The following is a 24,582-nucleotide window of genomic DNA, read 5'->3' as shown; positions in this document are numbered from 1 at the left end:
TTGTGTTGAGTGCTCTGATGCCTGGCTAGTGCGATCATTCAGCATAGAAACCTGGACTTAACTCAGTTTTCATTGTTGCTTTAATTTGCCTTGGTCCTGATCTGAGAGTTGGCAGGGACAGAAACATTGCACAGATACACTGTGTGATCTGAATGTGTTTTCAGCGCTCCCAGGTATTGGCAGGGGCCTTCCAAGGTACCATCCTCTCCACTCCCATAGAATCACACCAATTAACAATGGTGAAAGGCCTGTGGCTCCTAGTTTGGTGGGGCAGATGTCAGTTTAGTACCTTGGGACTTTTGTGCTATGCACTCTGGGCTCCTCATTCCCAATATAACGCAAAGTCTCTAATACAATGCAGAGTCTCTGAGGCAGGTCCTTTGTGTCACCACCAGTTGCCTAAGCAGATTTGCAGTTGTCATTTCTACACCTGCAGCACAGAGGGGTGTCTTTATTTACAATAGGGCCTGATTCTCCTCAGCCTGGCATCGTGCGTCACAAGTTACTTCTGTGCAAAATGGGTGCATCCAGTGGTGAGAGAGCAGGGAATTCTCATTTGGTAGCATTTTCACAGCAACTGCACAGGGCTAAAGGCAGCACAAGGTATAAGCCCCTGGGGAGTCAGGGCCCAAAAGCCATAGAAGCTGTGTCAGCATCTGGTGCAAGAGCAAGTTATGGTGCTGTCCTGTCACAGATCTCTGGGAGCCTTTGATATATGGAAATGCTCTCTTGCTCTCTGTAATAAGATAAAGAACAAAGCTTTAGAGAGCACATTCAGCTGGGCTGGAGGTCCACACAGAGATGACTGAACTCTCCTGCTGTGCCCTGTCCCATTATGCACTGGGCATCATGGGATGGATTCTTTGGGGACTGTCTCTGCTTCAGTTTTAGTAAAGCCCTGTATAGCCAGAGGCTGAGCACATGAAGTGAGGGTAAAGAATTGAATGTTTTATTTTCAGTCAATGCAGACCTTGTGTGTACTGAGTTACCAAGCCATTCTAGGGACCTGTTTTAAGGAGTAGCTTTGAGCAGGCACAAAACACTCCACCTATGACTTTTCTAGGACATTACAATGCCCTCTAATGGCAACCATAAAAGCCTTCTCCCTGCTGAATCGCACAACTTCTGTGAGACTCAGGCAGAATCAAACCCAGAGCTGATCTGTGGGGAGCTGGGACCATGCTGTCCCTTTGCTGTGCTTTCCAATAAACTTCACAGATATACTCTGCTTTGATGAAGTTGCAGGGTGTTTGTGGTCTAATATGGAGTGTTTACTCAGCCACCCCAAATGTGAGTCTTGAGGCAGTTACTCATTGTAATTTACGATCCAGTCACTGGCTTTTTGCTAAGCTAGTGCATTATTGCTAACAAGGAGATTTAGTGCTCAGATGCGTCTTTAATTCAGTGGCCTAGCAACATGGATGCAAAAAGGAGAGCTGCATGGTATAACATATTGTAGCAGGTGCACTTTTGGTGCACAAGTGACTATGACTGTGCCAGCTGCACAGCCCTCACTCCCCATTGCGGGTGTTCCCAGACCAAAGAATCAGGGGAGCAACACCGGGCTTGGGCTGCGATCCAAAATACTCTAAAGGCTCATATTTAGACATTAATCAGCTGGTATCTGATCTGTTCAGCGCTCAGACAGATTCGATAACACCTGCTCCCTTTGGAGAATTACTAAGGGTTCAGATCACATCACTTTCAGAAACACCATCGCATTTTCCTAGATATAAGGTGTGCAGAAAACAGTGTCTTCAACGCCACTGAATAGTGGGAGCTAAAGGGAGTCCTTCCACATTTTGCGCACACAGTGGATTTTGGTATAGCTGGGGCGCAGTCAGCCCCATGGCCAAATAATCCCACCTCAGTATTCAGTAGGTTTAGGAACTCCTTTTGCATTTGGATCCAGTATTCACTCTGTGCCCTGCACCATCGTGTAGTGTTACCGATCATTGCTAAACAGTTACATCCCCCCAGATGCATTCTAGTGGTGAGTGATATGGTTCTTGTGTAGACTGTATAGTTATGAATGAAAGGCAGCATGTGAGTAATTATCATTTAATGGTTTGTAAAGTGCTCTGAAGATGAAAAACACTTCATATGGTTTTAGTGAGATTATTATACCAGTCTTTTACCCTCATTCTTGCTAACAACTCCTAATTCTTTAACACTGAATAAGTTAATAGTGCAACACTTAAAATAGCCTGTAATCATGTTTATAATACTAGCTGTAGTTTCTCTCTGTTGTGGTTTTCATTTAAAGAGTGTGGGCCAGCTCTCATCTGGTGTGAATTGGAATAGCCACACTGGCTTTGCCAGTTTACACCAGTTGAGGTTCTGGCCCTCAAATTTTAACAGCAAAAAAAAAAAAAAAAGGGTTTTATTTTGCATGTAGAGAGTCCAGCGTTTACCCTCGTGGGGAAACAAAGCACAATGTAGTGATTAGGGCACAGGACTGGGAGTTCTGTTCCTACCTCTGAGACCAGTTTGCCGTCTGCACCTCAGCTTCCTCATCTGAGAAATGGGGATGATGTTGTCCTACTTCCCAGGAGGGTTGCAGTTAGTGCCAGGTGAGCTATTTGTTGTCACCTTTTAAAAAAGGAATGTAATCCTCTCTTCTGTGTCACTGTGGGGGGTTGTGCTGATTTCGCAGCACACAAAACAGAGCAGTCAGGCAGCCTGCAGTCAGTTGTGGTCCCTTCTTCCCAGGGCCACTTTTATAAGAGTTTAGAGAGAGTCCAAACAGAGCAAAACTGGCAATAGCAAAACAAAGACAGCAACTACAACCACCACTCCCCACATGCAGACCTGTAAGCAGGGCTCCAGTAGTGCTATGCAGCCTCCTAGGCAGCCCTTCCCCGCTCCCTCTAGGCTGCTGCATTAACCCTTTAGGGTCGGGGCTAGGCAGTGTCCTTGTGTCTTGTCACAGCCACTTATTCACAAACACACTGTGAAATTTATGAATGTGTTCATTCTTTTTTTTAAAACAATCACCAAATTTAACATGGGCATATTTCAGTCTCAGGGGTGCTTGTGAGCAGTTTGTTGCTACTTATTATTAATGTATGAGCACTAGTTTTGAGTTCTGCGTTTCACTATGAGGGAGTTAAAGCCGTCATTGTACTTGGTAGACGTGGGATTTAAAACCCTCCCTCCTCCCACTACCCTGAATTCATCCATTTTTTCCAAAATCCCCTTTGATGAGTTGCCTAAATAAAGGGGGACAACACTCCTGGGAGCTTGATGCCTTTGACGGGTGCAGCTGTAAATGCTAAACATTCCTGCTGCAGCAGAGACACTCGTTATTTTCTACGCACAGTCAGGGATCGTTTTTCTTTTAAATATTTTAAAATAAATGTTAATGCTGGCAGAAGGGGCCAGATTGCAGCTTGGGATTCCTCTGCTTCTCCACAGAACGGGCATGGCACAGGCAACAGGAGTGCTGTTCCTCACCAGTGTGGGTGAAATTTGACCTGGAGGAACCACTCTACGGATTAGAGACCTCATGGCCCAATCAGTCCCCGGGCTCTAGATTACCATCTAATGCCATTTATAATGGGAGTTGAAGTGAATGGATGGCTGCATCCTCAGAACTGGCCTGACTCCCACAAACTCATTTCACAGAAGGCACCAAACAGCAATCAGATGGTAATGACTTTTGGTCACCACTGCCCTGGGCTGATTACTTGATTCTACATCCCACCTTTAGTTCCCCTGAACTATCCATTCAGTTCCTCTCTTGATGTTCAGTCATTATTCTATCACCTTCTTCTCTGCTTGATTTGTGTTCACCAATAGATGGCTGTAAGACAATGAGCCAGATTCAATGCCTGGATAAGAGGCCACAACTCCACTGAAGTAATGGAGCTGGGTCTTGAGAAACCAACACTGAGTTTGGCCCAATAATTCTGCTTATAATTCAGCAAAAACTTGATGTATATCATTTGTGATCTTTAATCTAGATTATTTGGAAGCTGTAAACCATGGGTCCCTAGTTCGCCGTAGATATTAGAAATTTTTTTTATGCACTGAGTTCATTTTGATTACCAGAAGACAACAAGGCAGCAAAGTAATAATGAACTATTGACCCTAGCCAGAATGTATTGGGTAGTGAACAACTATAATTGTGGAAGAATAGACTGACAATAAGACACCCTATGGAGGTATATTGAGTTATAAGGATGGTTACTATAGAAACACTAAAGGATTCCAGTTTCCCAAGGAGCCCTTAACTAGTGCAAACCAAATGGGTGGGAGTGGGGTGAACTGGGATGTCATTAAGTCACTATTCCAGTCAGTAAGTGGAAATGAAAATTTGCTCCACATACTGAAACAAAGCAGTGACATTTTCCTGAGTCCCAGGAGCTGAAGCCTGAAGCTTTATCCAGGAAAGTGAGGCCTCTGGCTATCTGATGTGCATGCCTTCGATCGTACGACCCCATGGGCTCCGGCACAAGGCAGTATAAATGGGCAAGCCCAGTGGGGCTGCCTGCATGTAACTGAAGTAAGAACTTGGCCCAAAATGAATAATAAAGAGCCAATTATTGGCAAAAAAAAGCTCAAAAACTGAATGGAGACCAGTCTTCTATGTGAACTGGTCTATACTGGAAAGCTAAGGCTCCGGGGGAGTCAGCCAGGCAGTCATTGTTAACGGTGGGCGCCTGCTCCTCCTTCTTGTACACTTCGGAGAGTTTACTGATCTCCTAGTGGGAACATGCTAATCAGTTCCATGGGAGTCATAGATTCACCTTGAATAAACTGTGAGAGAAGGGACGACACAAGAGACGTGCAGAGGCAGACGAAAGTTTAAGGCTTTAGAGTTTTTGTAACTCATTTTCTCATATACTCAAAACATGAATGAATCTGTTTTTTCCGAGGAGAATTCTGTGTTTGCTGGTAGATCCTGGTATTTTCCAGCTTGCCAGACAAATGAAGATGGAAAGCATATATAATATTTATCAGACCGAGATATGTTCTTCGAGGGGTTCAGAGTTGGCACTGAACCTAATGTAACAAAGAGAAGAAGGTTGGCCTCTCTTGTGCACAAATCTTTTAGCCGAAGCCTATCTGAGGAAATTGATTTCAGCCAAAATGACCCCAGCAGTAGAGCTCTCTGTACTGTGTGCTGCACTCTGCTTATCAGATCCTGGGCTGAGGTTGCATGAGGTGAAAGTCAGAGCAGAGTTTAGATCTGGGTCTATGCCAATGACTGATGTTGACTGTGAAGCCACAGTTCCTTATGGAAAGACAAAGGGAAGACTAGAAAGGGAAAACTCAAGTCAGGATACAGGGTGAAGCCATGAAGTCCAGATCCCCTACTCAGAGCAGTGAGCAGCAGATGGTATGGTGCTCAGCTGATTGGTGCTGGCAAAGGGCACAAGCAGGAAGAGATACATGCTGATTCCACGGTCCTCCCTTAGGATTCAGTATGCTGGAGAGAGAGAAATTGTTAAAGAAAATCACTTTGCATGTTCTATATATCAAATGCTGCTGCTAATGTGATAGACAAGGTATGAGTTTAAAGGCTGCCTGGTTAGCGTCTCTCTCCTTTCTGCCTTTCAGTTCTTGGTAATCTCTTTCTTCCTATTTAATATTATTATACTGGCACCCATCACCCTAATATCAGAGCATCTTCCAAGAGTAAGAAAGACGACAATATCTCCCGCCCCCATAGCCAAGAGGTAAGCTCAAATACAGAAGAGTAGGAATGTTGGTGTGTGTTAAGATACTATTGCAGGAAAGTTGGGTGAGGGGAGATAGATATCAAAATTCTGGGCGGCAGATTGTCCCAATAAAAAACCAGTAAATGTCTGGAGGTGGTAGCTTGGCATCCTTGTGCATAGACATTAGCGTGGGGGCGTTTGTACACCTGAATATCAGTAATACGGAGAATGCCTGGAGGAAGGCAGATGATTTCATCCTGCTTTTGCTGTTAGAACGTAGTTCCTATGAAATACCATCTGGCTGATCAACTTTAAAAATCCTTTTTGCTACGACACATGCTGTAGAGCCACGATACTTCATATACACGGCAAATACCATAGCGGTTTCCAGATACTGAAGGGGGGAAAAAATCAATGACGTTTTGAACTACCAGAACCCACAGAAACAGAACCTGTTGGGCTGCAACAGAACAGACATTGCAGGGGCAAGACTCTTCCCCCCCTCATTCCCGGCTGTTTGGGAAGTTACCTGGAGCGGGGCAAGTATTTAACTTGACAAGGTTCAACGAGTTGAACCTTGTCATTACCAGAAGAGAGGGACTGGCAGCTTAAGGAGATTCAGAGACTGGGCATATGGTGGGGGGTAATAGAGTTGTTCAAATCCATCTCTGCTGGAAGAAATCCCTCTTGTTTTCACGGCCGTTGCTCCCAAATTACAGCCGCTCTATAGAGGGTGGCATTAGAGCCTTTTCAGGATTGACTGGAGCTGTAAGGAGTTGTGGGGAGGACTTTGCAACAGAATCCTACAAAAATATCCAGCAGGTGATGTAGCCAAAGATGTGATGATCGTGCCCACTGGGTGTGGTCCTGTATTCTTGCATGAGTTGCTGTTTGGAAAGCTGATGGATTTATGGTGCAGTGGGGTTTAGTGCTACTGGAGGCCACTTTGAACTTTTCCGCAGGTGCCGCTGAACCCAGAGCCCTGCCACCACAACTGGGACACTGCTGGCTTTGCTCCTCTTCTGATTTGCCTCCTCTGTCATGTTTGCCAGGATCTTCATCCCCAAGAAACACCGGCAGCGCTTTGACGAGGTGGTGTCCCAGAGCCTGATCAGCAAACTCTGCCGGTCAAAGAGCGAGCAGCACACCAACCGGCTGAGGCGCAGCCGCAGTGAAGACCACCAGGAGCGGCTGCTAGTGTCGACCAGGGCAAGCTCAGTGCCTCGGAGCCACGAGGAAGCCAGCAAGGGTTTGCGGAAGACAACTTCTCTGATAACCAGTAGTGTGGGATCAGGGGCTGCCCGCAGGTAACATACTTCCTTTAATCTTCAAATGCAAAGCTGGTTGGTCTTTAGTAGAACAAAGCTTGGTTATTGTGAAGGAGCGGGTGCACTGTAATGGGGAGAGACATGAGAAAAAGGGAAGAGAGAAAAAACAGGACTTTGGTAGCTCATAGCAAGTAAATTTAGTATAGAAATGAGACTGAATTGTGGCCTTTTTGCAACCATTTCCACTTTGAACTCTGGGAAAGTTTGGGCTCCACGTCACAGCTCAGGCCCATTTCCTGGTAGATCCTCTCATCTCAGTTGGTTTTCTAAAGTTGTTTCAATGAATTCCTTCTGGTAAAGAGGGTGTGCTCTGCTAGGGGTTGTAGAATTCCTTCCTGCACGGCCCAGGTCTGATGCGATGCAGGTCCCCGTCTAGGCTGCATGCACAGTGTTCAGTTTCTCAGCGCATATGCTGGATTGTATGATCCTGGGAACTCCTCAGCACCATCTATGGGAGGCCACTAGAAGCTGTAGCAGAAATTGGGGGAAGGAATGAGAGGTGCGAAACACCCATTTCCATGGCCCCATGTGGCTAGACCTCGGCATGCTTGGAGGCCTCAAGGAGCCTGTTTGAACCATTCCACAGTGACTAGTAGGACATGTGTTTCCTTCCCTTCCCCTCTGATCTCATTTCATACTTCACAAAAGAATGTGCTGGCTTCTTTTTTTCATTGTCATCACAGCTGGTGAATCCTCCTACGGGACTGACTGTAAAGCCATCATGAGACGCTTAAATTGCTTATACGCCTACCAGCATCTTACTGATGGGCACAAGCACAAAACAAATCCCTTTGCAGACAGGATTCCCCACGAGTTGGGACCAGGCCATTCCCTCCCCTGGTGTAGAGGAGCCTCCCACACTTCTCTCGTAGTCCTGAGTCTCCCCTCTTGAGTTCCTTTGACTCCCCTCCTTATCTACATCACAGTGACTGGACCTCCCCCCAGTTGAGCCCAGGGCTGGATGTGACTCTCTCCAGACCTTACGAACGCTATGCCTGAAGTGTCCAGAAGTGTCTACAGATTGACACAAGCTACTGTGTCTCTGGGTCCCAGCAAGTCACCACCATAGCACTCCTAGTTCCTGCCAGGCCAGAGCGAGGAATTGAGTTCAAATCTCAGGCTTGTGCTAACTGTAATTAGATGTGCCATAGTAACACCAGAGTGCTGGGCCAGTTCAGCCCATTCAGCGTTTTCAATAAAAAACGGTCTCATTTTAACACAAATATGAAAAGCCCCATGCTGCCCTGTCTGTGGGAGCCACGGGATTAGGATTGCCTAATTACAAAGAGAATGTTGCAGGCAGGGTGGAATGAGGGTGATGCCTTGGTACCTCCCAAGGGGGGTTATAACACAGATTATCCCTTGCTATTGCACCCTTGTTTTATTTCACAGAATTAGCAAACTAAATTCTGCCCCGATTTACGCCAGGTACGCCTTCATGGAAGTCAGGGCGGAGTTTGGTGCACAGAAGACAGAAATGGAACTAATCAAAACTCCATGCCATCCATCTCCCTGCCAGCACAGGATCAGTCCTTATAACAAGTTTTCTAGAGCTGTATCCCAGTCTAGTTTTAAGTGGTCCAAGAGAGGGGGCTTCCATCACTTCCCTGAGACAATTCCACAGTCTAACAAACCTCCTGCGGGGAAGATTTTTTCTAATGCTCACCCCAAATTTTCCTTGCTCAATTAGTCTTAGTATCATCTCAAGTAATTCTTCCCCCCTATTGTTTGCATCCTCAGGTGACCATGTCTGTGTGTCTTCATGTTAAGAATATAGTATTTCTGCTGAACTGCACCATTATACATTTGTTAATTAATTGCTGAGAAAGGAAATTTCCAAAGGAGAGCAGGAGTGGGTGTTCTGACTTTCCTTCCAAGACCTGAGCAGCTCTTGCTGCTGCTGGCATCCCTTCCTCTCTCCTCAGTAGCCCATCTGCTCTGTGCCAAAGGCTCTCATGTTAATGCACACTAAGCTTTAGCTTCCAGAAAGTTTCAGTTGGTATTAAAGATCGCTTTTATGGCTCCAGAATAGATAGCTTAATCATGTGTCCCCCAGGGCCAGCACTTGCCTGTTCTGCAGCTGCAGAGAGAACACTTTCTTCATTTCAGTTTATTCAACTAGTTCAGTTCAAGGACTAGTTCATTCAAAGTTAAACCAACTGGGCATTGAAAAAGAAGAAAAGCTTGTTTTCCTCTTCCATTCTATGACTAAAAACTAGGTGAGAGAGGATGAGATTTACTAGTTCTAAAACGTTGAAGGACATGGTGACCAGAAACAATCAATTTAATGTACTAACTACAGATAATACTTCCTTTGTATAATCATTCAGTTAGTTTTACATGCAAAACATATGTTGATCAACTTTTGATTTTTTTTAATGTAACCAGCATATTTAAAGTAGTTTTATTTAATAAAAAAATTAATACTGTTTATATGACTTTAAATTGCATTTGAATTTCCATCAAATAGAATTTGACACAAATTGCAAGTAAAAAATTAATACAGTAATTTGGTAAATAAGAAATGCATCATTTACCATTTTCTAACGTAAAAATGTAAAAATTAATCTGAATGTGTGTTAAGCTATATAATTGTTTAAATAAATGTGTAAATATATAGTGTAACCTCCTGATTAGCAAAAAGAAGCAAAAAGTTAGTGTAAAGGTTGTATTTGGTAGTAAATCAACATGTCTTAATGGTTACCAACCAATGAAAATCAGCCTCTCTTTAGGAAAATAACTAAAAGATACAAATGCAAAACATCATTAAAACTGATTATTTAAATCAAGATTTTCTGATTGCTGATTTAAAGCATGATTAAAATCAAAGATTTAAATCACTTTGATATAAATCATTCCCTGCCCATATTTCAGCAACTGATTTGCCCTTGATTTCAATGGGAGCAGGATTGGGAATGATGCTCAACATTTTCTCAAGTGACCAATGATTTGGTGAGCCTTAATTTCTGGATGCCCCAGTTGAGGCAGTTGAGTCCAAGAGCACTCGAAGAGCTGGGACGGGGCTGTTTTTGAGCTGCTATAAAACCTGCGGTGGCAGGGGACCCCAGGGTGAGACACCCCTGTGTAAGGAGTGAGTGGGCAAGCTGTGCTGTTCAGACACCTGAGAGTGCTGTGTTCCAGAACTTTCTGGAGACACTCTGTAGCTCGCTAATTAGTTGAGGTATTCATAGAGCACCAAGCACCGCAGGGTCCTGGCATGGGCCCTCTCGCTGACTACCTGAGGATGGAGGAGTGGGGACATCTGAGGTATGGCTGGGGGACTTCCTCTCTTGACTCATTATCTGCTCCATCGCCAGGGTCTCCCAGCTGCTGTCACTGCTTGCTCTCCGTCTCAGATTGCCTATAATTAAAGTTTTCCCCCTAGTCACTGCCGTCTCCTCCAGCTCAGACTACAGCTCCTTTCTCTCTCCAGTGCAGGCGGAGCTGGAGAAGGAGGTGAATGATTACATGGGAGATGGGGACTGGTCAGTCAGATGATCTGCAGAGGGCCCAGGACATATTTGAATTGGCCTTGCCTGGGGAGAGATGCAGAGCATCTGAGTCCAACAGCTCTTTCAAGTGCTTTGCATTGTGAGGAAACGTGTTACCCAGGGGCATGATGGGAATTAGCAAGCCTGGGGGAGCCCAGAGTGATGTGAATTCTATTATATGCCACCACCCAAGCTGGTTTAGCGCTTCAACAAACTCTAGATGCTTAGTCAGTGAGTCAGTGGAACTTTCTTTAAAATTTGGCAGCAAACATGTAGGGTTTAGTATTATTGTTCTGTATTTCATTGTAATTATTTTAATAGATTATAATAAGTTTAGGCTTTAACATTGATTGGCAATTTTAAATAGGTTTATGTTTAAAAAATAAACTTGCATTTAATTTAAACAAAAAAACTATTATTTAAATTTTAAAAAATCTAATTTAAATGTTAAAATTCTGAATTTTTTATTAAAAAAAAATCATCAAATTTTTATCCACCTTAAATAGGGGGCACCCAACTCAATGTTAGTGAAATCCAGGGCGAAAAAGATCCAAAACGTGCCGTGATGCAGGAAGGGAATATGAAACAGGAACCAAAAGCTTATTGGGTTTTGATTTAATTCCTTGTTGGGTTTTGATTTTCCACCTGCAGAACGGTTCGAGTTTACAAAGGCAGCAAAAGCTTTGGCTTCACGTTACGTGGACATGCCCCCGTGTGGATTGAGTCCATTTTGCCTGGTAAGGAAACCTGACGTTACCAGGTGACATTGAGCTTTACACCCAAGATCTAGTCTGAATGGCTGTCAGAAACATTATTTGTTTTTATTACTTTAGCATAAACTCTCATCCCTTTGACGCTGTCAAGCTGCTTTTCCCCAGAGTATCTTTATGAATCGGGCATTTTCTAGTGAAGTCATTCTTCCAATAGACTAACTCCCCTCTAAGCAGAGGTCCCCTGTAACCATATCCACAATCAGCATGTTTCTTTGTCAGCAGCCTTAATGCATCCCGCACTAAAAGACCAGTACAACTAAATGACACGTTTCATTTCCTCCTATATTTAGGCAGCCCAGCTGAGAAGGCTGCTCTCAAAGCTGGGGACCGAATCTTATTTCTCAATGGGCTGGATATGAGGTGAGATGCTGGCTGTTAAAACTGTCTCTTAAAAATGGTTTAAATGATGCTGCTTAATATGCAGCAAGCTTAAAACAAATATAAGGAAGTACTTCTTCACACAATGCACAGTCAACTTGTGGAACTCATTGCTGGAGGATGTTGTGAAGGCCAAAAGTATAACTGGATTAAAAAAAGATAAGTTCATGGAGGATGAGTCCATCAGTGGCTATTAGCCAAGATAGTCGTGGATGCAACCCCATGCTTAGGGTGTCCCAAAACCTCTAATTGCCAGAAGCTGGGACTGGATGGCAGGGGATGGCTCATTCAATAAGTGCTCTGTTCTGTTCATTCCCTCTGAAGCATCTGGTACTGAACACTGTCGGAAGACAGGATACTGGGCTAGATAGACCATTGATCTGACCCAGTGTGGCCATTTTTATGAGAACCCAGGATAGTGTGAAATAGCCAGGCACAACTGTGTTCATGAACATGAGAGGTGTGCAAGTTTGTGAGGAAGGATATAGTAGGTATGTGCACTAAGTGGCTACTTACGTAGGATGTGAGGTGCTTTTGTGCAAGGGGTGTGTGTGTATAACATATATATGCAGGCATAGATGTCTCTGCAGTGATCCTGGCCTCATGCAAATGTTTTATTTTAATATTATCATTTCTGTAAGATTGGTATTCCAGAATTTTGTCTTCCATTCCCTTCATTTATTTACAGATCATTCTGCCAATAGCCATGCATAATGCATGAAATAATATAAACAAGACAGCTCTTAAATGTAACAGTCCTGGAATCTCTGACTCGAATCAATGTCAATTCAGTTGTGTGTGTTATGTAGTGTGGAAGGGGCAAGGTACAAACCAGTCCATGAATCACCCCAGAACAGGATCCTGAGCATAAAACTACACCGACCATAGTAGTTCCACCCAGAACTACTTTTCTCCACCTACTATTTGCACAAACAAGGATTAAAAAAACCAAAACAGTCCAACCCCACCAAACCTCGGCTTGCTCTGTGTCCCATTACACAATGACAGTAGCATTTATTCTAGGGCTAAATCTTACTGTACAATAAGCAGAAGTGAAGTGCTAGAACAGTCTGCATGGTAAAAGAGTGATTCATGTTTAAAGGTTAAACATCTAATGCTGCTTTGGCTGGTTCCCGAGTTCTCGACTTTCAGCTGATCCAGCAAACTTTTGGCTGAAGCAGCAGCCCCAGAAAACAGATGAGACTATTTGTAGATTACCCTCTGATCCTGCATTTTGGGAAACAGTGTCTCGGGTCTGCTTGTACTTTATCCAAAATGGCTGTGCCATCAGCAGGTAAAATGTGTTTCGCCCTCACTTTGGATCTTCTCTTCACAGACAAGGCTCTGTGAAAGTGTATCATGTTAGATGGAAAGATCAGTTAAGGAGTCTGTCAGCATGAGCTGCAGAAGTGCCTGCATCATTAGCCACAACAGACTCCTTGACTCCCTCCATATACGTGCTTTGTAGTTATTCCATGCTGCAGGCATGGCCGAGAACATCCCACAAATGTTCTACAATGAGATCCACTGCTGCCCGCAAGCTAGTTCTGTTCTGCATGGGATAGATCACCAGGAGCAGAATTTGCTCCTACATCTCTAATGCAGAGCTGCAGCCCCGGGAGACTACAGCTAGAGTACCATACTCTACCTCGGTCTGAGCAGCATGCTGAATTTATAGTCCCAGTCGTAAAGATGAAGGCAGCTGTGATCTTCTCCATTTTATACCAAGGGGTGCAGCTGTCAAAGTCCTGCCATTGTGCCTTTGTTTGGGTGTCCCTCCCAGACTTGTTATGTTCCTGTTAGGTGAATCCTACTTTTCTTGTCAATCCTTTTCATCCTTAGGAGACTTCAGAGATGCCCATGTCACAAATGGTGGGTGCAGTGTAGACTCTGAAAGTGTTATTTATGTGGGTTCTCTTTGTCTGGCTCTGCAGGAATTGCTCCCATGATAAGGTGGTGTCCATGCTGCAGGGCAGTGGGGCAATGCCTACCCTGGTTGTGGAAGAAGGGATGGTCCATTTTCCAGTTGGTAAGATTGTTAAAGAGAAATGCACAACAGGTAGACAGAACGGAAAACCTGGAGTTCACTCTTGAATTTGCCATGTCAGTGCATGGTGGGGCTGGTGGTGGGGTGGAGATGACTATCCTTCAAACCACTAAACCTGGTGGAGGAATCTGCCGGGTTTCTCCTTTGCTCCCCATCAAATTTCGCATGTTGGCTTGAGCCTGACACTGCTCCTGCGTTAGCTGGAGAGTCACTGGACAACGAGGAAAGGTAGTTCCTCCCCCAACGGCTGAGCATTCTTCCTCTGCAGTCAGAGTTGCTGCTGCCAGTCTTGAGGGAGCAAACTTGGTCTCAGCCCCACACAGCTATCCAAGGGATCACCGTACTGCTGTTAGTTTTCTGGGCTGGCCCTTTAGAATGACCTGCGTTCAAAGCCTGTGTGTGTATATGACTAAATGAACACACCTGTGCATATGTTGTTGAATATGTAATTTTGTACATCTTATTTAATGTAACTCTGCTGTGTTCATGAATAATTTATCCTGTGTAACTTGTGTACTTGTTGGTAAGAATGTCAGAGTCATCGGAACATATGGGGCAAATTCTAGTGTTTCACCAGAACAACTCCATTGACTTCAGTGCAGCGGAGAGGAGAGCTTGGCCCACAATGTATAGGTGGCTGAAGCTATGTCTACACTGCACTGCAATGTGGACTGTGGGGAGTGGGGTGGGGGGAGGGTGTGTAATCACAGAGTGCATCAAAGTGCTACGCTCTAACTACCCTGTGTGGCTGCTGCTGGCGTAAACTAAAAGGCGCATTAATGTAGTCCTCTTTCAAACAGGAGTACAGTAACATGAACTAGATACATTTTAGTTCATGCCAGCAGCATGCACTTGGGCCAGTTAGAGCACAGCACTGTGGTGTGTTCTGCAGTTCACACTCCCATCATCTGTACTTTGGCACATTGTAGACAAGCCCTAAATCATTTCCTAAGCCAAGTAAGGGCAGGCTCGGTCAGTATTTTGTTGGAATGCTGCCAAGGAACTCCTAGCCCCAGGAAATACTATTGGGATTCCATGAATGGCACTGTTCCCTTTCCCTCACTACTGAATCCATTCTAGAGCCGAGTGTTAGGGGCTCGGTGCTGCTGAAGGTGCTGTCTTTTGGATGAGAAGGAAAACTGGAATCCTGGCTACATAATAATAATAATAAATAATACTTATTTCTTACATAGCACTTTGCATCAGTAGATCCCAATGCACTTTACAGTCTTTACTGGATTTATTCTCCCAGCACCCCGGTGAGGGAGGGCAGTGCTATTATCACAGATGGGGAACTGAGGCACAAAGAGGCTAAGTGACTTGTTCAAGGTCACACAGAAAGTTTGTGGCGGAGCAGGGAATTGAACCTGGAATGCCTAGGCTTGTGCACTAACCACTGGACCATCCTTCCTCTCAAAAAAAAGTGTCTGGTTTTTAGTTCTGGTGCCTTGCCAAATGCCTACTTGGGTAATTACATTTTGCAGCCCTAAATTCCCTCTCTAGGTTCTGTTGGATACAATTTTCTTTATTTCCTGTCTCAAACGGTTGTGAAGTATTGCTGTGCACTGTTAAACAGCTGCTGTGTCCCACTCCAGAGGTGTCTGTACTTCAGTGGTAGGAGCAGTACAGCGTGACTGTGGCAAAGTAATCTGACCTCTTTGTGCCTCAGTGTACCCAAGTATAACATTTGAAGTACTGCACTCAAAGAGGATGTTGCGAGGGCTAAGTACATTAATGTTTGTAAAGTGCTTTGAGATTCTCAGCAGAAGGTTGTCTAGAAAAAGAAAGTATATGATTTTGTGTATATTTGCTATTCTTAAAAAGAATCCTTCACTTTAGAAAATATGACTCATGAGGGGACGTAAACCACGTTCAAAAGAGCTGAGAAAGGTCTAAAAGTCTCTTTTTGTACTGATTAAATTTCAGGCCTATTGAAACAATAGAAGCTCCATGATAGTTTATTCTGTTTATATTGGTTCAGCACATTTGAGAATGGCAAGGTTAATGATAAGCTGTGATTCAGCCGGAGTATCTTCTTCTGACGAGCTAAAGTATCCTGTTCACCACATTGCTTTTCAGTGGCTGAAGTGTTTTTGTAAATTAGTCTGTTAGGTCTGTTTATTTTGAGACAAAGATGCACATATGCTCCCTTACACATTCCTTTTAATATCGGCCTTGGTGGGTTTCCACTCATAATTCACACACTCTGCGTTACCTCGCTGATCTGGCCTTATCAGAGTCCTTCCTACTGATAAAAACACAGAGTCCAGGATGCCTGGGCAATCGAAGCTGCAGGTATACAGGGATCAGAGACTCAAAGATTGAACCTGTTCTTGGAAGTCTGTTCAGGCAAGGCTCCCATTGAAGTTAATGGGAGTTTTGTCTGAGTATATGTAAAAGTGGAATAGTTAATTAAATGAGGACAGAAGGTTTTGAGGATTGTCGGATACAGCTTTAAGGCCATGCACATTAGGTTCCCCCCCCCCCCCCCCATAGGTTTGTTTTAAAGGCTAGAGACCCTTTGGCCTTGATAGTTTTTCTTCTCCAAGGGAAGAAATTCCTTGTAGTTACAGGGATAGGTGTTGGTGGACTCCCTTCTTGTCTTTTCACAACAGACTTGGCTGCAATCATTCCCAGCTCTTTAAATCACTTCCCCTCTTCATGCTGGAGTGCAGATTCCCTCAGAGGTACCGGGGCTGAAACTGGATTCTGATGCCTAAAGCTGATGCTAAGATTCATTGTTGCCTCCTGTTCTTTATCCATTTAATAATCTCTTTCCTCTGTGCCCATGTGCTGCAGATTCTGAGTCTGCTAACTCCCCGAACCCCTCCTCAGCCCTCACCTCCCTGCAGTGGGTGGCAGAGATACTTCCCTCTAGCATCAAGATCCAAGGAAGGACCTTCAATCAGCAGCTGGAACGTCTGTTGACACCACCTGAGCGCTACATCATCTGCAAATCACTAGAAGGCTTCTTCCAGCATCGGTAACTTATTAAATGCTGTATTCCTTTAGTTGGTTGTGGTGGTGGTGGTGATGTCCCTGGTTACAATCTGCTTCTTGAATCAAAGCACTGAACCTCGGTATTGATGGCAGATGACAGAACAAGGAGCAATGGTCTCAAGTTGCAGTGGGGGAGGTCTAGGTTGGATATTAGGAAACACTATTTCACTAGGAAGGTGGTGAAGCACTGGAATGGGTTCCCTAGGGAGGTGGTGGAATCTCCATCCTTAGAGGTTTTTAAGGCCCCGCTTGACAAAGCCCTGGCTGGGATGATTTAGTTGGTGTTGGTCCTGCTTTGAGCAGGGGGTTCGACTAGATAATCTCCTGAGTTCTCTTCCAACCCTAATCTTCTATGATTCTATGATTGGAACAGACATTAGCTTTATTGACCATATCAGCATTGCCTAGATACCTGCACTGTACTGATTATGGTGCTTAAGGACTTGATCCTATAAGATGCTGAGCACCCTCAATGCCCACTGACTTCAATTAGAGTTGAAGTCACTCAGCACCTTGCAGGATCAAGCCCGAAACTCTTTGTTCTTTCCCATTATGCCTGGTCCCAGAGTAAACCTGGGATGGATTCTTTGAGTTGTTATAAGGCCTGGAAGGGATCTTCCCAGAACATTGTAAAGGATTCAACTGAAATTTCCTCACTTTCTTGGCTATGTTCCCCAACTATCCGCGAGGCCCTGTATCCCAGTGACTGTCACTCTGGATGAGGAGATGTGGCCATTGCTCCCCTACTGAGATATTCAGGGCTGCTGTTTAAGCAGCAGCTAGAAAAGGGTGCTGGAAGGCAACATGAGGTGCAGTTTCCCTTCTCCCACAAGTGATGAGCACCCACTGGGATACTGATCTGTATTCCATGCCTACCCTGTACATATCCATCAGAGAAACCATTAAGATAACAGGGTGGAAAGCCCCATCTGGCCAGATGCCCAGCCCACTGAGGGGTCAGGGAATCATCCAAACCTATTACCTTTTGAGATTCACCCATAATTGCCCCTTAATCCAACATAAAAATTACCTTGTTCTTTTCATGCAGCTAGGGGTCTCTGGCTGCCTGGACAGGCCCTGAGCCAACAGCATGTCCTGTTCTTACAGTCAGCCCCTTTTGTTTAATTTTCATTGTGTTTTATGCCTCTCTTATTGTTCCTTTCAGCATTTTGGCTAATGTGTTCCCTTGGCCTTAGCACAAGAATGCCTCCCGCTGGCAAACTTTTCTTCCTGTAATTGAACACATCCTCTTTGCCCTGCTGCAGGCCTTGAAACTGATCTTATGGAGGTGTTGAGAACTTCAATAATGCACTTGTTTTCCACCCTTGACCCTTAATCTTTTTCATACAGTGCTGATAAAGCCATCATCAGGCCTGACATTTGGATATTAGGAGTGATAATGTTCCCGGATGGGCTGCTCAGGACCATCTTTCTTAGGCTAGGTCTACACTACCCGCCTGAATCGGCGGGTAGAAATCGACCTCTCGGGGATCGAATCATCACGTCTCGTCGGGACGCGACAATCGATCCCTGAATCGACGCTCTTACTCCACCAGCGGAGGTGGGAGTAAGCGCCGTCGACGGGAAGCCGCGGAGGTCGATTTTGCCACCGTCCTTACAGCGGGGTAAGTCGGCTGCGATACGTCGAATTCAGCTACGCTATTCGCGTAGCTGAATTTGCATATCTTAAATCGACCCCCCCCTGTAGTGAAGATGTAGCCTTAGAGCCTTGGCATTCATTGGGAAAAGCAGCCTGGCTCCCCTCTCCCTTCTATCGGATATTAGTTACTATGGAAAGTTTACAGGTGTAAATGCCAGTGGCCAAATCCAGAGCTCCTACCCAGAGTAGTCAGGCAAACTCCTGCTGACTTCGCTGGGAGCTTTGCCTGAGTAAGGACTGAGTACAAATGGAGTAGGGAGCTGACTGGCCCATTGATTTCACTGGGAGTTCTGAGGGAAGCTTTCAGAATTTAGCTCCATGGAAGATGAGGGACTGTCCATGGTGGTATAAGCTACTAAATACAAATGCACCAATAACAGCACTGTTCATAGCACTTCTCCTTCATTTCTTCTTCACCTTCAGGGCATGATGCTGCACACACTAAAATCAATGGGAGCATTACCGCCTACATCAGGAAGTGCAGGATCAGGTCCCTACTTGGCAGTGTCTCAGAGCTCAGAATTCCACACCTGATTAGATACCTTTTAGCACCTTGGCACTGGCTGAATGAGCCCTCCTTAAACACAGATTGTGCTAATCCTGCCCCGATTAAGCAGCATTCGTTGCTTTGAACTCTCATGAGGCAAGAACAGTTCTGTATAGATTCCCCAGTCACGCACTCCCTGATGGAGCAGAGGATGTTGTATTCTGCATTTTGTTTCGATGCCGGTCATTAACAAGATGCAGTTTTGCAGCCTATAGGCCTGATCCTACTTACATTATAGTTTTGCCCTTGTCTTCAGTGGCAGCAGGATTGTGCCCATAGATATTAAAAGTAATGAGTCTAAGGCTTTGTCTACACTGGCAACTGAATGACAAAGCTTTTGTCATTTAGAGGTTTTAACCCCCCCTCCCCTCCCGAAAGGCAAAAGTTTTGTCGATGAAAAGCGCAGGTGCTCCTGCCCACAAAGCTACCGCCGCTCATTGGGGGTGAAAAATTTTTGTCAGCAGGAGAGCTCTCTCCTGTTGTCAAACAGCAGCTACACTGCACGCCTGTACCTGCACAGCTGTGTGGCTAAAAGGTGCGTAGTGTAGACAAAGCCTAACACTTCCTCTCAGGTGCTGCATTCACCTGTGGCTTGGTCCTTCGGATACACCAGCTCTGATACACCAGCTATACGCCACTGCACGAGACAGGGACCTAGACTTGGTGGACTAGTGGTTGGATCAGCTGTGGCACCTCCTATGTTCTCATTTGATTTTGTTTGTGTATAGTTTGCCATGGTTGTCTGAAAATGAGGGACAGCAAAATAGAATTAGCTGCTCAGTTACATGCTAAAACATTGGAAAGGTCAGAACTGTACGATATAACACTGCCTGTCACCGACTAACATGCCAGACGTTATAATCCCAGTGTCTCCGTCTCGGACAATGATTGAGTGTATTGAGGACTGCAAATGGCAAGCCAGGAACATACATTGCTTCAATTCTCAGCATCCCTCGGGAGGCCAGTGCAGATGACTGGTAGCCAAGACTCCCAAGTTTTGTTTTCAATTCTGCCACTGATTTGCTGAATGATTCACTTCACCTCAAAGACTGGCCAGCCCATTAGTAAAATAGGGGTAGTATCTACCTCACAGGGGAATAGGGTGGGCTCATTACTTAATGCTGATAAACCCCCTGAAGATCCTTGAATGGAACATGTGCTTGAGATGGACAAAGTATGATTGTCTCAGGTGCTGTGCCAGAGATGTAGGTAGCCAGAATAATGAGCAATCTTGGCCTTTGCTCAAAGCTGGAAATGAACCTTCAAGCTTCTGTGAGGTTCAAAAAAGTTTGGGTAACTTTGTGCTGCTTCCTCATCTTTGTGGTTTCCCACTAATATAAACAGCTTCCATTTCTCAGGTGACCACTGCACTGGGATGGACTAGTATCTTAATCCTTTTACCCTGGAATTCTTTGCTACCACATGCAAAATACAGTCTTGGCTCTTAAGAAATCAGTGACGTTACTCTTGATTTAAATCAGCATCACAGAAAGCAGAATCTGGCCCTACATAGAGAGTTCCCTTCCACTGATGCAAGGTTGCCCTTTTCAGGCTAAACAGTCAAGCCGTTTATCAGTCCTCTCTGAGGCTTAACAATCCTTTCCCACTTGGTGTAGAGATTTCTACACCATCTTTACATGGCACCATTGGGGAGACCCAGTCCAGCCTTTGCTGCAGGCTGCAGCTTAAGGGTCTTAACTATGCAGTGGCTGTCTTCTCCACTCAGAACCCCCGGCTTCACTTTGCCCTGGGCCACTTCCTACTTACTGCCTGACCAAATCTTACCTCTCCCTGGGGGTTCTCCTTCTTCTTCCACCTATCTCTAGGCCTCCTCCCAGGCCCTTTCCAGTAGTCTCTAGAAGCCTGCTTCCTTAGCTCCAAAGGGGATCAGCCTTAGGTCTTATCTCATCCTCACACTGACCAAAGAGCAGTACTTTTTATAGCCTGGCCATCACATGGTCCTTGAGTCACATGCTCTGGGACTGCTGCAGAACTACATTTCCCAGAATTCTCTTGCTTTAAAGAGTCAAGTACCAGTGCCAAATGGGCTGGCAGTGCCTGCTTATAAAGGGCCCAGTACAGTTACACAGACAAATAAGAGACAAGCCCCTGCCTACAGGAGCTAAAATCTAAGTTAGATATAGGACAGAAAGAGATGAAACAAAAAGGGAGTTTTCATGGGAAGGAATACTGCAGCAAAAGTAGGTGATCATTGTCTTGACTTCTCTTTTCAACTGTGCAGGAACATCGATACTCTCATAGTGGATGTGTACCCCGTGCTGGACACACCAGTCAAGCAGGTCATTTGGCAGTTTATCTACCAGCTATTGACATATGAAGAGCAGGAGCACTGCCAGCAAAAGATTGCCAGGTTCCTTGGTTACAAGTCAGTGGCAGGTGAGAGGAAAGCTCCTGTATTCTGACATGTGCACGCTGTGTCTCATGACTTCCCTGGGGATTGGGTCTTGTTGCATGTTATCACATTGTCAAGAGCAGCCTAAGATTACTGGAGGTTAGGTTGAATATCTTGTGTTGTGCTAGGGCTCGAAAAAAGTGGTGAATTCTCATTGGAAAGGGTGGCTTGCCAGCCTTTCTTGAATTGGACAGAGCTCCGGGGCCTGATTCTCCCCTGCCTTGCACCTTGTATAGTCACTCACACCTGTGAAGACCGGGTGTAAAATTCTACCTGATCAGAATGGCAGTGTTGTACATCCACTTTGCACAGGTGTAAATGACTATCCAGGGTATAGGACAGTGCAGAATCAGGATCCTCTGTTTCAAGCCCTGATCATTCATGAGATATTGATCTTTAAACCTGGGATTGGTCCAGGACTGAAGGCTGCTCTTCCTGCACTTTGGACCAGTGTAATTTTGGGAGGAAACTCCACATTTTGGGGGAAAGAAAGAAAAATATTTTTGTGGTAGGTTGTCTTAAAAATGCATCTGAGACAGTCGAAGAGCTGCCTAATGGATGCAATTTCTCCCCTGATGTCACCAACATGTGGCATAAATAAATGTCTACAATTAGGGTTCAGTTAAAATTAAGGACCATCAAAGATCACACAAAGAAAATGAGAAACATGCTTGATTCCAGCCTCTGCCTAGGAGGTTTTGTTCTATCACAGAGATTTAGGGTGGCATTAGCAAATCACATTGCATCCTGCAGTGAAGGAGTCTGCACCTACCTTTTCTTACTTGTCACTATCTGTTGTTGCTGTGGCAACATACAAACCAACTGTGGTTTGCTGTGGATTATGTGCTTCACAATCAGACAGCAAAAAGGCAGAGGGTAAATTTAGAATGAAAGGTTTTAATCTTTGTATCTAGATTTGTTAATTACTTTTAAATTCCTGTGTTTTAAACCATTTACATTTTGCTGATAAGTTTATTTTAAACATGGCTAAAACTGCAGGAAAGAGTTTTCAATTTGAAGAAGGGGAGGACTTGTTGAGACACACTTTTTTTTACACAATCTGTTTACAAAGGAAAAGTCATTTGTGTAGGGGCAACCAGCTCTTGCAGTGTAGGCACAAATGTTCTGAATTGAGCATGCAAAAATGCTTGTGTATTTGCTCACCTAATTTGCACGTACAATTAACATGACTGCGTTTGTGCATTCAGAATAAGTGGGCAAACGTTCATATTTTTACATGAGCATTCCAAGCAGCTGGGCCCTGATATTCAAAATGAAAACTTTAAATGATATTATTATTAACATCAGAATCATGTCAGGAGACAGATTTGAAGTCTTGATTTCAGTTGCCTGTATTAATTTATTTTAACACTGGTAGAGAGTGGGTCATCCTTTCCTATTCTATGAGTGCAGTTTTCAAACATAGGCATTTAAGTTGCACAAGTAAAATGTGCTACAAACATGTAATTGTGCCCGCTATACATGTATGTACTCTTTTTCATGCACATATATGTATTTTACAGGTGATGCTATTCTAAGGTTAGCCCTTTCCCCCGTGTATATGGTTAGATTAGATATGTATCTACTTCAGGTCATTTGATGTGAGCTTGGGCTTCTGAGTGGATTAATAATATTGTTTGGCACATACACATCACTTTTCATCTTCAAAGCACTTTACAAATAGTAATTTAAGAATAACCTACAAGGAGTTGGCGTTACTGGTCCTATTCTACAGATGAGGGAGGTGAAGCACAGGGTGTGGAAGTGACTTACCCAAGGCCACATAGTTTCAGAGGCAGGATTAAAACCAGGAGTTCCTGGTATTCAGACCTTACAATTAGGAAGTGATGGATGTGCTCCCTTCCATAAAAGGTCAGTCTGTGCTCACGTGACTTTCCATGTACTCTGGTACAGTGTGTGCATACCCATGTTTGGGAACATGAAGGCCAGACCTCCCCAGATTTGGGGCAGCTCTTCATTTGATCTGGTTCCAAACCAAATGGTCGTCTCCACTGTGGTAATGTTTCATGGATGTCTGTCTGAGTGCCTACCTGCCAGGCACTGAACACCATAGCCTCTAGGTTCTGATGTAATGCTAAGATTATTTTACCCAACACCAGCATCAACCATGTGGTTTTGGAGAATTCTTCTTACAGCTTGCATTGCAGCAGTGCAGTACAGACTGCTTTGCATGCCAGGAGCCCATCCCTAGAGGGCGGAGAAAGAGAAGGTTGACTGTTTCCCTCTGGAGTCATTCCTGATGAGCCATAAATGCTGGGATCCTGTCCCCATGTGGGGGGGGGGGGGGGGGATTTCAGGCTCACAGAACTTTGTGGTCAACAGCAGCTGCAAACCTGAATGTCCAGGGGTTGTTCCTCTGTGATGAATAGGAAGATGGTAGGTGAGGCGCACTGGGAGCCAGTGCATCTTGCAAAGACACATGGTAACTTATCAAGTCTCTTTGCAGCTGCAGCAGAGCCAGAGGCAGAGGAACGGCACCGTACTTCGGTTCGAGGGGCCTCAGGATGTCGGGGAAGCATTCGAACGCGAGGCCCTGAGGAAGGTGGGACAGGAGGTAGGTAATTTATTGCTCCATTAAGATTCCCTTTGGAGAGCTCCTGTGGCTGTTTCCCATTTATCCTGGGCCCAGCGGGCCTGGTTGTTAAGACGCAGACCCAAGAGTCAGGATTTCTAGCTATCAGAGGGGTAGCCGTGTTAGTCTGAATCTGTAAAAAGCAACAGAGGGTCCTGTGGCACCTTTAAGACTAACAGAAGTATTGGGAGCATACATACATAGGATTTCTAGCTGTTGTTCTGGCTCAGTCCTTGATTTGACACGGGTCTAAATAGCAGCACGAGGTACAAGCTAGCAGAGAGTCAGGCTCACAGTCCTTGGCAGCAAATCCACTTTTGTTCTGACAAGGAACAAACCGTTTAACATCAGAAAGTCCTAATGTGAAAGCTGCCTGGGCTGAGCCTGTAAGTTATTTATTCAGGATCCCTAACGTTGTTTAGAGGGACAGCCAGGGAGAATTACAGTGGGCTGCCAGGCCAGTGGATTAGCAATAATCTAAACCATTCTGCACATTCCGCCCCGGGGCTCTTCCAGGGATAAGCCTCGCTGCAGCATTAAGGGATGGATGAGGCTCACTTCTGTCTGTCTGGATCCATAGTTCTTTCTGGATCTCATCATTGCTTGTCCAGACCTCCCCAGGTTCACACCTAAAATGGTGTTTGGAAAGTCCCCAGGACCACAAACGCTGGTTCTGAAGGGGTCCT

The 24,582-nt window shown here is 44.9% G+C and overlaps 1 protein-coding gene across 2 annotated transcripts in view; it reads left to right on the top strand.

Moving 5' to 3' along the window:
• The window catches only part of GRID2IP (Grid2 interacting protein), an 80,225-nt gene that overhangs the window by 34,700 nt on the left and 20,943 nt on the right, over window positions 1-24,582 (top strand). For both annotated transcript variants that reach the window (XM_065411798.1, XM_065411797.1), the window contains 8 exons: window positions 6,719-6,973; window positions 11,137-11,222; window positions 11,549-11,618; window positions 13,571-13,665; window positions 16,483-16,666; window positions 21,133-21,304; window positions 23,534-23,540; window positions 23,771-23,878. In XM_065411798.1, coding sequence (XP_065267870.1) covers window positions 6,719-6,973; window positions 11,137-11,222; window positions 11,549-11,618; window positions 13,571-13,665; window positions 16,483-16,666; window positions 21,133-21,304; window positions 23,534-23,540; window positions 23,771-23,878 — 977 coding nt within the window. The remainder of the gene's footprint in view (window positions 1-6,718; window positions 6,974-11,136; window positions 11,223-11,548; window positions 11,619-13,570; window positions 13,666-16,482; window positions 16,667-21,132; window positions 21,305-23,533; window positions 23,541-23,770; window positions 23,879-24,582) is intronic.

Source organism: Emys orbicularis, chromosome 10 (assembly GCF_028017835.1).
Source record: "Emys orbicularis isolate rEmyOrb1 chromosome 10, rEmyOrb1.hap1, whole genome shotgun sequence".
NCBI lineage: Eukaryota > Metazoa > Chordata > Testudines > Emydidae > Emys > Emys orbicularis.
The sequence above is the reverse complement of the archived record's forward strand: the minus strand, read 5'-3'. Positions and strand labels throughout refer to the sequence as shown.